The following is a 15,241-nucleotide window of genomic DNA, read 5'->3' on the forward strand; positions in this document are numbered from 1 at the left end:
AAAGAAGTGCCGTTACAGTAAAAAACGAAAAAAAACGAAAAAGGAGAAAACCAACTAAATAGAAACCGAAGTAATTAGACGGGGAGCACCGAGAATCTCGCGAGCGAGTGTTCCGTGAGGCGCGGTCGGCGCTGTGCGTGGTTTTTTCCCTTAAGTGCTTTATAAACTCAATCGTATTTCGTATCGTCGCGTTTAAACGTCATTGTAAAGAGAATACCTAAGTATAATGAACGAGGAGAAAGGGGGAAAATGTTGGTGTGCGTGGGAATGCAAGATGCTCGGTTACGCCAGCTGTTTACCCTCCTCGGGAGCTGTCGGTGCAAGTGGAAAGACGCAGGATTAGTCCGACACTTTCGCTTTCGTTCGCGTGCCGCGACAACTTTCTTCTTCTCTGTTTCTTTCGTTAACTAATGAACGTAATCCTTTCTTTTCGGTAGAGTTTCCGTATTCAATGTTCCCTTAATTGTACGTCCGCGAATTTACTTCGGGTTTGAATAAGTAAAGAGGGAAGCGTTAGTTGAAGCGACAGAACGGACGCGAAAGTGTTAGGAAGAAGTTGATGCGACTCGGGCGAGGTGGAATATTATTAAAAATGTTTTTCTGTGATAAATCGTGGCGCGTGAAAGAAGGAGGGCGAGCTAAGGGGTGAATGGAAAGTAGACGAGAGAGAGAGAGAGAGAATGAAAGGGTCGAGACTGCCGAGGATTGCGTGGAGAAATGATATTAATTTCTGTGAGAGAATTTGCGCGTGTGTGTCTGCACGAGAGCAGCGGAAGTGGAAATCTTCAAACTTACAAAACTCTTTAGCGTCGTAAAAGCAAGCATATGACCAAGCTCTGAACGATGACTTAGCGTAACATAGTTATAAAGGAATATAGCTCTAATTGAAAATATACGTATACATGTAATTATAAATATACATATATACATAAAAATAACTATAAATACACTTGAGCGCGCTAATCACCGTAACGCGAGCAGCTACGATGAAACTAACGTTAAGGGACGATTAATAACGATAATAACGTAGTAATAACGTATCACACGCTGATAATATTCGTGACGCTAAGAACGACGATACCTTGTAACGACAACGGGGGATAGCTCAAGCCGAAGCTGAAGCTGTATTTGAAACACGAAGAACAGAGAAATAAGAGAGGAAGAGCGATGCTAAACGGTCCGCGGAAACGGAACCGAAAGGAGTGACTGCCGAGCACTCAACGAATTGAGAGAGCAGTGGGGCGTCGGTGTCTTGATACTTTGCAGCGTGGATAGAGCGAGTGCCGCCAGCAGGTCCAGGTAGACATTAAAACAGTCCAGTAACGAATTTTTCCAGTTTACTATATCTTTCTATTTGCATTTCGTGAGATTCACCTATACGTGTAGTTCGGCCTTCTAAAGGGGAATGCTCGAGGGAGCGTTAGCAGGCGTTAGAGGTAACTAATTGTCGCAAAGATTCGCTGCTTTAAACGCTAGTACGTAGTCGTCGGGACTAAACTCTGTGTCTTTGGTCGTCGATCGACCGACGGAGGGCAGAGATTCGCGTTCCTTTCTGCAAAGTGTTGAAACACCGATTCCTGAACACTGGCCGAGGTTCGGTAGCGATTCTCGCCGGAGAAGGGCACGCACTACTTGCTCGCCGACTGTCGGAGAACGAAAGAACTCATGATATCGCTATACAACGCGCATCCAATATTCTCTCGGTGACTAACGAAGAAGCCAGGAAGATGGGCACGGGGAAAAGTGAGATGGAAACGTGGAAAGACGGTGGTAAAGGAGGAGAGGAGAGGACAAACGCTGTTGCAGCCAGACACGCGACTGCAATTGCATAATAAAATACAGGACGCCCGTAATCTCGATCTTAACGCGTAATATTCACGGGTGCGTCGCGTTGCACCCGGTCACATAGGAAGAAAACCAAAAAAAAAATAATAATAATATAAATAATGCTTCTCGGCTCGTTCGTAGAAAGTACGTAATTAACGAAAGCAGCAGAGTAAAAGGCGAATCTCGCGATCGAATTAAATTTCCATCGGGTCTAGGCTAAAGAGACGTCGAAGAATCATTTAGTCGACCGTCGAACAGGATCCATGTACGATTTCATTACTTGCATTTACTTATAATAACGATTAAGCGAACAGAGTATCTAAGGAGAACGGGGACGGGGGCGTAAATGGAGTAACACGTAAATACTACGATTAAGAGTTTTTCTACTTATCTATACATATACATATATATATACATATAAATAATATACATATATAAATATGTACACGTAAAAGACACATTGGTATATGCATTTTATATCTATGTATTTATATATAAACACATCTATATATAAATATATACATATAAGGGGTACGAACGAATAATGAAACCGTATATTGACGCTAAATGCCCTGTCGATAATAATTAATCACAGCAACAACAGCAACAAGAACAGCAACGGCAAGAAGAGGAGGAAGAAGAAGAAGAAGAAGAAGGAGAAGAAGAAGAAGGAGAAGAAGGAGAAGAAGGAGAAGAAGAAGAAGAAGGAGAAAAAGAAGAAGAAGAAGGAGAAGGAGGAGAAGAAGAAGAAGAAGAAGAAGGAGAAGAAGAAGAGCAGAAAGAAGAAGGAGAGAAAATATGGAGGAAAAAACTTCGTCGCTAGACCTCTCGGCCCTTGGACGAGCCGAAGTTCCGTAGAGTTTCATACTTTTGCAAATAATCGAAATCTCGTCGATACACTATTACACCGATCTCTCTGCATATAAATATACGTATATATAAATATATACTTGAAAGGTTCAAAGAGAGAACGTTGATCTCGATCGGAGTCTGAATCTTCGTTTCCCCTTTTCTTTTAGTGACGTGCGTGCAACCACGGTTCGAACGATCGGATGATTACGCGAGAGATGTGCGTGGATGTCAATTTTTCCAGGTTTCACGAATTACTTCTGTGCACCGCTTTCGCGCCAGAACCAAATCCGCGCAACCATCTCCGGCGGGCGGAGGGCAGTCGAATTTAACCCTTCGATGGGACCCGAGGGGAATCGTTTGCCTCGCGAGAGCGAAACCTTCGAGGGGTTAACTGTGGCGTTAATTCGCGTCGCCCGGTTCGACGGTCTCGCGTCGCCGGAAGCTAATATTCTGTACAGAAAGAGCGTAAATGTATTTTCGAGAGACCGAGCGATTGGGGGGAGGTGAGTCGTGCGAGGCGAAAGGCTAATGGATCCCTTTTGGTTCTGAGGAAGCGGCACCGTGCGAAGGAAGAGGGGTGAACGGCACAGTGGCAGAGCGAGAAAAAAAAATCGTAACGCGATGAATCATTAAATAGTAACAAGAGTTGCCTTAATAATACACGTTCACAAAACTAGGATACGCAAATGAATGGCGAAACGGAAGAGAAGCGAGCATTACAACGATGGGAACTCGAACAGTCGTGTCTTCTGATCGAACATCGCGATGAGACACGCTGGGACGCGCAACCGGCTGCGGATCGCGATCCCTTTCGTCGAGAGGCAACAATCAATTTGCTAGCGAATCTCCCCGATTAATTGAACCGTTTCGTAGATACCCGGGGAACGCGATCGCAACCGGCCCCGTCGAGTCACCCGCAAGCGGACTCATTGCGCGCCAGTTCTCTGGAACGATGCGCTCGGCGTATCTGCGCGATACTCTCACACCGTTACTTCTCGTATATTCCCCGTCGCGCCGCTTCTTCATCTATCGCTCGCATCCGTCGCCGAATCTGAACGCGACCGGTGCATCGTTCGCGAGAACTAGCGCGCCGACTCGGTGTTGAACGCACGTAAGAAATCAAAAAAGAAAAAAAAAAAAACGAGAGAATGCGAGAAGAAGGTGAAAGGTGAGGCGTAGCTGTGCCGATCGTTTACCCGGGTCGTCCGAGTTTCGAGACCCGCAGTCTACGAAGCCGCGCGAATGGATGGGGTGCATGGCAGTGCCTGGTCTGAACAGAGAGAAAGGGAACGAAAGCGGGAGTGCATGAACGAGAGGGAGAAAGTCCGTGAACCCGTTTAATAGTCGCGCGTGCCATTGTTATAAACCTTTGCGTAAAGGGGGAGGATAACGAAATGGAAGGAAAACCCATTGAAAGCTTTAACTTTGACTAAACTAACTTTAACAAAAAAAAAAAAGGGTATAGCGATATAAACGCAGTGAGTGCTGCTGCCAGTTGCGTGAATGGCGGACGATTGGCGGTCGATTCTGCGGAACGTCATTACCGGCAATTGATAAAGCACGTTCGTGTGTACATGTATAAATATGTAACCACGCATTTATGCATATACATGTAAATGATATACGTATAGTTTAATCTACCTCGACGTACCACATTCGTGTAAATGGGCATCGAAATTCTCTTCTTTCTTTAAATACTGTTACGATCTCGAGGAAGCGTATCTCGTTCGCGCAATGTCCCGCCAATCTTCGCGTTATTGTAAACTAACTGTATATTACTTATACATATATACGTATACATATAGATATATATACGTAAATACATATATATATACATATGTATAAATATATATACATACATATACATAGACGTATGCATATGTGAAAATGCGGAAAGAACAGTTGTTTTTCTCTGAGAAAGCAGATCGAGTGCAGATTGTACCTTTATACGTATATTTCACTGTTCCGCGTCACGCCGAGAACGCGAGCAACGATTGAAACGAACGAAACAGATTCGACGATCGTCGGACAACAGGGAGCCTCGTTTTTTTCTTAATCGACGAGCGAGTAGACTGTACGGAGATCGTGGGACGATCTACCGTGACCGGTGGACACGTGCGCGTTTAAAAGGGACGTTACGAAACGAGAAATTCCCGTGATCGACGATCGCCGGGCAAGCTTTCACGTACCCCGGCGCAATAGTGAGGTTTGAATTTCGCGCGCTTCTCGTGACGCGGACGGCTGTATTATTTCTCTCCTTCGATGGAAAATAAGTATTCTATATAAATGTGGACGCATCTGCCGGTGAGGGACTCCCGTGCGCTGAGAACGGGATACAAATAACGAAAGGATAAGCTGAATTATTCTTCGAGTCTACGAGATACGACCGGTTCAGTGGTCGGGCGTGAATGCGCGGCGCAAGTACGGGAGACGCGAGCCAGAGAAAGAGAGAAAGGGAGAATGCGTGCGTGAGAGATAAAGAGAGCACGAAGACGTAAACATGCATTATTACTTATGTATTGTGCAGTAAACGAGAGAGAAGATACATACCTTACATATATGCATATATGCCTCCATATGTGTATATATACATATATACATAGCTAGTTCAATTTGCAAATTAGTGTGTATCGTCGCTTCGGAATGCCCAGTCATTACTCGCCAGAATCCAAGAACCCAACAACCGATTTCAAGTTCATTCTTTTTTTAAGGAAAAAACCAATAAAATAATGTGTTAAAATATTTCAAGACACTCGTGTTTTTCACTTAAACTTAAGGGAGCTGAGAACTTTCGTTAGACACGCGCGCGCGCGAGAGTCGAATGAACGTGCCTCTGCTCGAGAAGCTTGGGACGTTCGCTACACCGCGGAGCGTTCGTGAATGTTGCGCGGGCACTGAAGAGGGCGCAGCGAATCGTCTTTCTCGCGACCAAATGCCTGCGAACGATCTCGTGCCCGACAGATGGCAGCACTTACGCGCTTGGCGGGAGAGGTTCTTTTATACGAATCGATGTATAAAAATTAATAGGAACACCGTGTCCGCTCGCTACTTTCGAAACTTGCAACTTGCATTCTACAGAAGAAAATAATTGTTTCTCGTGGAAAATAATATCTGTAACCTTTCAAATACAAACTTTTTACTCCACTCGTGCTTTATTAGACCCAAATAACGTCCTCCGAACAAATTGTATATGTACTCTATCAAAAACCGCCGACCCCCTCAGGCTGCGGAGGCGAAGTTTCAAGGTTCCACAAGACGGCTAATGTAAAACAGGTTTATTTCGTACAAATAACAGAAATAGTCGTATCCGTGGAACTGATGTGTTATTTTTGAGCGTTTTATTAAGTTTACCATGATTTTCAATCGATACAATGATTTCTGTGGTATACTGTCGCGCACGTCGAGACGCGACTTCAACTTCCTTTCCATCTCTCATAGATTATCAGTGACGTTAAACCGAAAACATGGGGCGAACGGAATCGATGTGTTCTCGTATAAAATTCCTAAAACTCTCAACATTCAGACCACAGAGTCGTAGCGAATTCCGCCTCCCGTCACGGTCCCATCAAGCACCGAGCATCTTTTACAAAAAGGAAAGCTGCTCCCGCGCGCGATATACGGAACAGCAAGTTGAAATCTCGTCCAGTGGGGAGAAACGTAAATGCAGTAATAACCAGCGTCGGCGTGTGCCTCGAATAGATTTCAAATCTGACCTCTGGTTGGTCAGTGTCGATTATCTTAAACGAAACTTGAACGATCGGAGAAAAAGGATCGAGCGGAGGGGGGAGCGAGGAATATGAATATATAATATCTTATATCGTGTATCCATAAATGTTAAACGTTATTTCTTATTCTTTCTTTTTTTTTTTCTTCGCCTCGCCGACCTCGTATTCTTGACTCGTTTTCATTTCTTTTATTAAATGTTAGGTAGAGCTTATAAGAGACGCCCGAAGGCGCTCTCACGGCGAACTTCGGGCGCTCTTTTGTCGTATACTAGCTGTGCCGAACGCACTTGTACTGGTCGCATGGTTGGCGAAAAGATCAGCTGAAGATTGCTCTCTGAGACTGTGGCACGCAAATTTTCTGCTTTATCCGGGATTCGAGCGTTAACGGTCGCTTGGGAAGCAAACGAATGTGTATGGAGTACGGTATTTGGGGATCGAAAGAAGAGGATCCACGGTGTTAGGGGCGGGGGAAAAAAGGAGGGATCGGATGTTTGAAGAGATTTCTCAGCGATCAATCTTCAGCCCACAGTTTCACCCGCGACATATTATTTAACAACAGAATTTAACCACCTAATCTTCCGGAGGATACTCGTAGTTCTCACCTTCGCCTCGCCTTCGTTTATACAATAAATGGATATCTTTTCCTTTCGCCTACGTGCTAAGTAATAAACCGTCGAACCGCGGTTCATTACAATAAACCGTGGACGATGAATAATCAATAATAAAGCGATAGAAATCGCCTGGCATTCGATCGATCTCCGTTCACCTTAAAAAATTACGTCCAACGGATGGGCGCGATAATAAATTTCAATAATCCATAATATTAATTAATCGCTGTCGGTGTAATAATAATACAATTGCAATGCGATCATCACAATGCGAGAACCGCAAATATCACTAATACTAACACTACTGCTACTAATAATAATAATAATAATAATAGTAATAGTCATAACGGCAATAATAATTCATAATAATAGCAATAATAATGATAGTAATAATAATAAAATAAATTTTTGTTCTACTAATTAGCATCGTCGTTACAATGATGTACTTAGCCGTTACAGTTTTGCCTATGTACTATTCTCTTTTATATACTTCTATATGTATATAGCTACAATATATAATATTTCCATGTTGAAAAATCGTATACATTAGTGTTGTGTCGCAGGACCATTGCTTCGTTTCTGTTCTGTTTCTTTCACGCTCGCATCGTTCTCTCTATACGCTGTTCAACGGTCTTTTGCGTCTGTGCGCTCCGTTCAGCTATCTCTCCTCGCGCCGATGGATCGCTGAGAGGGGAAACGGTGTGGCGTGGCGTGGCGTTGCGTGTCGATGCACAGAAGCGTTCACGCTTCATTATCGAACAAAAAGAGAAAGAGAAGAACAGGAAGAAGAAGTAGAAGACGATGAGAAGAAGCGGAAAGCGACTCGGGGAACAACAGTTCCCGCCGTTCTTGGTCACTTCTCCCATCTCGCGAGCGTCCCTATCCTCCCGTACAATTCCATGGTACACAATTCGGCGTGTCCTTAGGGCGAGCGTCCCTTAGCGTGATACCCTCGATCGACAAGCCCGTTCGCTCGCTGAAGCAACGCGCGCGATTCCGCCCGTTCTCGCGCGCCGCTTAACAACGTGAACGCTCCTCGCTTGCTTGTAGAATGTATTACGTAACGTTAATAGCTTAATATCGATTTTTAGTTCGTATCACCCGCCTTAAAGGCGAGCCTCGGATCACAGATAGTGAGGTGATCGGATTACGCGAGCATTTTCACGATACATCTTACACACATATGCGTTCCCTACTACATCGTACTGATTTTCTCGTAATTGTCTGTTTTCTTATTATTATTATTATTTTTTTTTCTTTTTATTTTTGCGTATCTTCTTGCGATTCTTCTAAGTATTTCAAGGCGACAGCTCCTGAAAGCAAACAGTACCGGGCGTGTACGCGAGCATGGATCACAGTCGCGCGAAAAAGGGCCGAGGAATTCTCCAGTCCGAGGCAACATTCCCCGTCCTCCGTGGCTCCAACGTCAGATTCGTTCGTTAATATCGCACGTAAATTTCGTGAAAATGATGGGCCAGGTGGCCCGAGAGTCGCCGACAGTTTTTCCGGCGACTGTTCATGCACGCGCACGGTCCAAAGAACCACTTGGAAACTCGGAACGCGACCCTTACGTCTCTGTCCAGCTCGTGGTGGAAAGCTCCACCATCGTAATGGTGACAATACGATTCATACAGATACGAAAGTATAGAATATATATATTTCTTTCTTTCCATACACATGTATACGTATACACAATACATATGTACCTACGTACGTACGACCAACTAAGGGTAGACAGGCGCAATCGTATATTTCAAGTGTCGAATCCAGTTGCGTAGCGTTTTCGTTGATAAGGAGCAAGCGCGATGATATCGATTAAAGTTCGAATTCGATGCCCGATCGGGGGCGGAGCTGGAGATCTGGATTCGACGCTGCGTGTCGGTGGGGGGGGTGATGAAATTAACAGAAACAGAAGGAGGCGTAAAGGGGAACGAATTTTAATAAGATTTCGTGCTGAATCGTTGGGTTTACAAAAAGAAGAACGAAAAAGTGGGGATGATCGGCTCTAGTTTCTCAATTCGCTCGTGGATACAACCATGCACACAATTTTTCAACGTAACGAAGAACACGGATTCCCGTTTCTCGCTGCGAGGACATCCATCGAGACGGATAATTGCAGAATTCTTTTCATCTACCAAACCGCGCGGGTGTACTAAAGCTCTGTAAACGAAACGATCGGTCGAGGGAGGTGGCGCGAAGGGAATGTTCGCAAGATTTTTCTTAACGTAACGGACGAGTTACGTTTCTGTTTTGCAAAGGGGCAAGCGAAATAAACGGTGTCCTCGCGCGGGAACGGTAGGAAAGAAATCAGCGCGCAAACATCGCCGATGTGTCGCTGCAAAGTATAACTCGAAAGCTAAACTTAAAACTCGGAACTTAAACCATAATCGAACACGTAGGAGACATTCGCTAGCAATACACGATACACCCGTGCTGGGATTAGATTCAAAACGAATTACTGAACATCGCTGAAGCTGCCTACGGTGAAGTACAAGTTTCGGCGACGGCGGCCGGCCCGCCGTCAAAAGATTAGAAAAATAACGTCGAGACGTTAAAAAAATATATATATATATATGTACTCGTATCTATACATATGTATATATGCTTCGTTCCCTTAAATCCGTACCCAGCAGTGAGATTACGCTACGCAAGTATACTATTGTATAGTGAGGGGATACATAACATGACGTTTAAGGGTCGTAAAAGTGTCGAAAAGAAAGTCGTGAAGAGAACTCGAAGAAAAACCGCGGGCATGGGCGGGAGGAGAAGAATGGAAATATCTGTACAAGCTAAAAGTCTATCTATGTGTGTATAACAGCGTATGTAAAAATAACAGCTAGTCGTTTCTTTTGTATACGCTCTCTCCCTTTCTCTCCTTAGCTAGGTGTCTGTACGCCGTCATATTGTCTTAAGAGAAGCGAACCTACGGATGTTCTTAGGAGCACGCTGTGGCCTACGGATCTTTTATCGTTCGCCGTTCTTTCCACTCTCTCTCTTTCTCTCTATCTCTCGCTCTCTCTCTCTTTCTTTCTCTCTCTCTCCCTCTCTTTCTCTTTTCGCCCTTCGAATCCTTCGTAAGTATGCGACGCGTACGCTCGCGCACGGTCACTCGATAAGGCAAGATCAAGTATTAAGATCAAAGGACGCGCAAAGAGGATGCGAACGTGGGCACGAAAATCGTCGATGATCGACGGCTCTTTTGAAAATCGCAAAGTGGACGCGAGGTACAATGACGGATAAAACTACCGGAAGCGCGTGTCGCTCTAATCCAGATCACGTTTCCCCGCATCCCCCTGTGCCCGTCCTTCTCCCTTGACAGAAACAAGAGAAGAATGTTCGAAAAATCGGAAACTAACGTTATCATTTATCGTAGGAACACCGACGAACATTATATCGCCTCGTATGCGCGTGTGTGTAAGTGGCTCAGAGGTGCGCGTATACCGCGTGTCTTTGAGTGCGTGCGTGTCAGGTGGTGGTGACGAGTGATGGTGTGTGGGGGCGGGGGGTGTAGCATTGTCTCTGCTCGTCCTCTAACATACACTCTGCATTGTCCTCCCGTTTTCTTGTTAGCTCCTGGCGTTTGCTTTTCGTCATTTTTTTTTTACTCTTTTATTGGGTTCGTTTTACCTTCCTAGCTCTCGCACATTGCCAAAAGTAACTTTAGACGCGCGGTCGTTTCTCATTTTCCCGGTCGGAATCAGAGTCCGCTGAATCGTGGAGTGGCGGAAATTCCGGCACCGCCTCGCGCTGTTGCATCCATCCCGCCGCGCCTGGCCCCCCAGCCAATGCCTTGCCCTGCGTCATTTTTTTTTTCGATTTTTTTTTTGTCAATTGATTTTATTAGCTCTCTGTCTTTATCCCCTGCAGGCGGCGACAAAACAAGCCTCGCCTTCATTTCGGAACTGCGCGCACTTTTTTGCCAGCACAGACAGATTCGTTCCGACTAGCGCGAAGATAATGTTACGAAAGCGCGGGCTGCTCGAATTGGCTGCTCGTACCAGGAACGTCGAGTCCGCGAGTTTCGTTGCCCCGCGACCTCCCCGCGGCTCCTCTTTCCGAGGCAGCATTTTCCTCCCGTTCGACGCGACGGGGAAATAAAAAAAATAAAATATAAAAAAAAAATAGGAAAGCTCTACCGTCGACTCCCGCTACGAGCATGAAAGGATTTCTTGCTACGTGACAGCTTCTAGCCGAGAGTATGATCGAGACAGGGCGACAAACAGCGAGACTAAAAATCCTTTCATTCCAATCCGCCAATGCAACGAACCGGCGCCTAATCTACTTGTCTACGCGATCAAAATTTAGAACTCTGCTAACCAACTAAACAATGAGATTTCTATCATCCGTTCACGTTCATGCTCTCTCGCTCCCACTTTCTTTCGCCCCTTCTCTATTCACCCAGAGACCCCCAGCCAATCGACCCACAAGAGCAACGAAAAAAAAAAGACATGAAAAAAATAATAATATATAGACAATGATAAAACGCACACACGTACTACTGTGTAGAACCAGTATACACGTATAAACTTACAATTCTACGTGCAGCCATGCATACCACGAAGATGTCTCACGAAGATGTCTCTCCAAGATTTATCCATCCGTAAGGAGGCTCTCTGACCTGCATAACTCTTTATGCATCGCGAGTCTCTGTGTTATGGACGTGTCTAGTTGTAGGTGGCTGTCTGTGTGCGTGTATGCGAATTATGTTGCAACGTGTCGGCAAGTTAATCGTAAGAGATACTTTAAGATTAAGCATCGAGAGCCACGGTGAGAGCGACCAGGAACCGCATGGTGCAATTACTCGAGGATATATTTTCCGTGGCCGCGGATGGCAAGACGAATGGGACATCTCGGAGTCGATTGATGCTCGATTTGCACGGCATTATGTACAACAAAGAGGTATGCTCCTCTACCATTTAGGTAATCGGATCTAATGATGTCATCTCTCTTGGAAAGATCGCATCGCAACGCCGCGCTGCGGTATACTTTTCAGTGCGCTCTCCCGCGTTTCCAGGATTTCATGAGCTGCCTGAAATTCTTAAACACCGACTCGTTAACCCCTTCGCAGCTATAATTATCAGTGGTCGACTGTTTTTAGTGACTCTAACCGGTCCCGAGCGGGTTAATTCACTACTCGCTGCCACCGACTCTATAAATCTATCTATAAAACGAGCTACCTAACGTTGCTCTCGCCGTTAAAAACAGGCCCGACATCGAAATTTTATTGCACACTCGGCGAGATCTAATCCTAGAGGCGAGCCCGAAGGCGAGACACCGGGACCATCGAACTTCTGCGAAAAGATCCGACGCCGTTGGACAACGTTTCCTTCCGTTCGTGGCGCACAGGACAGTTCCCGCCTTCGAGCGCGATATTAAACGCGACAGGATACGTGAGAAAGGCTCGAAATCAATATTCGAACGTGTGTGTGTGTATGTGTGTACGATATTGCACTATCGACGGAACGAGGGCCTCGTTTGCGAGAAAATCGAAGAAGGCAGAGCTCGCAGTTCCTCCCGAGAACACGAAAACTTGAAAACTCGAAAGCTCGAAAACCGGTCGGCTTGGAAGCTCTTGTTTCTCTTTTCACATCTCTCATTTCTTGGTTCGACCGTCTAAGGGAAAGAGACCTGTGCTTGTTGCAACGGAGGATATCCTGGCCGGCTCCTCGACTTTTAACCTCGAATCCTGTTTGCCATTCTCTCTCAAGCATACTATACGCATTCTCCCACTCTTTCTCTCTCTCTCTCTCTCTCTCTCTCTCTCTCAAAAGAATTCACAACGCGCTAAGAAATCCAGCGTGACAAACACGAAGGCGGATCTATGATTGCGATCGTTTTCGCACTCTGCCCGGCGTGGCGCGTCACTGCGAACACAAGAGAAAGCACAAAAGGCCGAGAGATCAGTGTGTACACGCACCAGCCATGGCTTTTGTCTTTCTTTAATATCCCAGGTCTCGTGATCCCCGTCTGTCTTTATCTTTCGTTTCCTCGTTCCCGTTCTGTCTCCCTTACTTACTCCCCCGTTTACTTCTCGCATTCGTTAATTGCGCGTGTTTTCCGTGGAGTCTGATTCGATGTCTCTCTCACTCTCTGTCGCCTTCTAAGAATTTCGTTTCATCTGCACCAAGAGAAAAAGCCAAGTGAATTGAAGCGGGACGACACGATCCGGCTTGTACGCATCCGAGCGTACAGCCGACCACCCGCGCGCGCGGCTCGCCGAACCGTTCATCCTGCTCGCTGCAACGGTCGTTCCTTCGGTCACCGCTCGTTTCAATGAAATTAAGTCACGCTTAAGTTAAGCTGATGGAGAAAGACGCGATCTAACGAGGGAAAGCACGGCGTCGCGGCTGAAGCAGGCCTCGAGTTCGGTTACGCGGGGCCGAGTGACTCGATACCGGAATCCTCTTTGCCCGAAGACACGGGCAGCCTCTGCGCGTTTGCTGCGTCGTATCGCGCCAAGATGGACGGTCCGTCGATTAAATCGTGTTCCAGTCGCATCGTTAGGTGATGGAGAGTAGAAGAGACCAAGGAACAGACGACCAATCAAATCGTAACAGTATTATACAACAGGTGCCAGACCGTGCGAACTGTGCTTGTAACAATGCGCCCCTCGAAAGAGCGCGGCCGTCAGTGCGTTTTTGCGAATCGATCCTCTTTTTCCGGGTCGCCTTCTCTCGAGCTACAAGCTCCTTCGCGTGTATAAGTATCTACCGCCGAAACTGTCGATTTAATTATCGCTCGGAAACACTCGAAGGAGTCCCTTCCGCCAATGGAGATCGCAGGTACCAACGAGCCTGAATCTCGAGAGAAGTTAGACGATGCGGGTATCTACTGAAACGATGTCTCAGAAAGAAACAAAGAGAAATTTGCCAATCAACTAAACAGGTATCACAAATCCGCAACTGTATCCCGGTGCAATTACGTTCTCTCGTTTCGCGCGCGCCGTTATCAGTAGATGTCCCGGCAAGCGTACGAAAAGCAGGTGCGATTGCCCGTCAGCCGATTACTTGAAAAAGAAAAAATAATAAAAAAGAAACAAAAAAGAAAAGGAATTAAACAAGAAGGGGAGAAAAGAGCTCACGAGCTATAATCTCTTTTCGAGCGTTCTCTCTCAACGTCGTGGCAAAGAAAACAAAACGAAACACACGTTAGACACTCCGCACCCCAACTTCTGTTGCAACAAACACAGTTCTTCGCTTCGTTTTGTTAGACTCGGGCTACCAACCAGCAGCGATTAGAACGGGATGAAGTAATAATTAAAAAAAAAAAGAGAGAAAAAAGAAGAACAAATGAAACCAGAGACAAGAGAGTAGTAACGGGAAGACGGATTGCAAATCGGTCGAGCGGGGGCGCGTGTTAAGTCGACCGACGTGTAAGAAGGGTCTTGGTGCTCATATAATTCTGTGCAAGCGATTGCTTTCTTGTTATGTATGCGATTACGGGAACGTTAGTGCCAGCTGCAACAGCAACAGCGCTCATCATTACTGCCGGATCTTTGTTCCTTTCGCCAATCGACCGTCCGAAGCGGAAATCGAGACACTCTTAATCCCCCGCGCCCCTTGGAAATTCCCGGCAGCCAGCGGCGATATCGAGAGAGAGCAGAGGTTCGTGCCCGGGGAGCTTCGTGGCCGTTGTTGTTCGCGTTCGTTTGCTCACGTTCTCGCCCGGGAATTCGCGGCGAGAGATGCGAGGAGAGATGCGCGGGCGGCGGAGCCCTCCGCACTCGAGGAGATTCTTCGACGTTTACGGTAACGAGAAAGAAGTGAAGAATAGGCGGATTTCGACGCGGCCGAGCGGAGCACGAAGACGGAAGAACGGAACGCGAGCCGGAGGTGATTCGAGAACGCGGCTGCCGAGGAGGGAGCATGCATTTTAGTCGCTTCATTTCGACCGGCTTTTCTCACCCCCACGGGGCTGGGAACAGCCCGTGGACCAACCGGATGAACCGCGAAATTAATTTTCTTGCCAACTTCTCCGGTCTTCCTGGCTGGTTCGAATTTCAGGAAACGCAACGGTAATGAAGAAGATACGGGCGGAGAGCAGCGGCACAATAGGGGAGGATCGAGAAGAATGGCCCTGGATGCAGATTACTCCGAAGACAATGCATATTAACCATTCTTCCCGCCTTCGCGCATCCGATTCCCTCCTTGAGCAATGGGTAAACTCCGCGGGCCGATTTAATTAAAAAGGGAACGGCAAAGGAACTGGTCGATGGAATGATTTTAATTC

At 46.3% G+C, this 15,241-nt stretch overlaps 1 protein-coding gene across 9 annotated transcripts in view; it reads right to left on the bottom strand.

Annotated features, from left to right (window-relative positions):
* Positions 1-5,995: 5,995 nt before the first annotated feature.
* Positions 5,996-15,241, bottom strand: part of Exd (PBX homeobox extradenticle) — a 46,334-nt gene continuing 37,088 nt past the window's right edge. For 5 of the 9 annotated variants that reach the window (XM_076818433.1, XM_076818432.1, XM_076818435.1 and 2 more), the window contains one exon: positions 5,996-10,807. In XM_076818433.1, coding sequence (XP_076674548.1) covers positions 10,673-10,807 — 135 coding nt within the window. In that variant the 3' untranslated portion in view covers positions 5,996-10,672. Of the gene's footprint in view, positions 12,050-12,103; positions 13,131-15,241 lie in introns of those variants that run through there. The other 4 variants (XM_076818439.1, XM_076818437.1, XM_076818440.1 and 1 more) reach the window with 4 other exon arrangements.

Source organism: Andrena cerasifolii, chromosome 8 (genome assembly GCF_050908995.1).
Source record: "Andrena cerasifolii isolate SP2316 chromosome 8, iyAndCera1_principal, whole genome shotgun sequence".
NCBI classification, from domain to species: domain Eukaryota; kingdom Metazoa; phylum Arthropoda; class Insecta; order Hymenoptera; family Andrenidae; genus Andrena; species Andrena cerasifolii.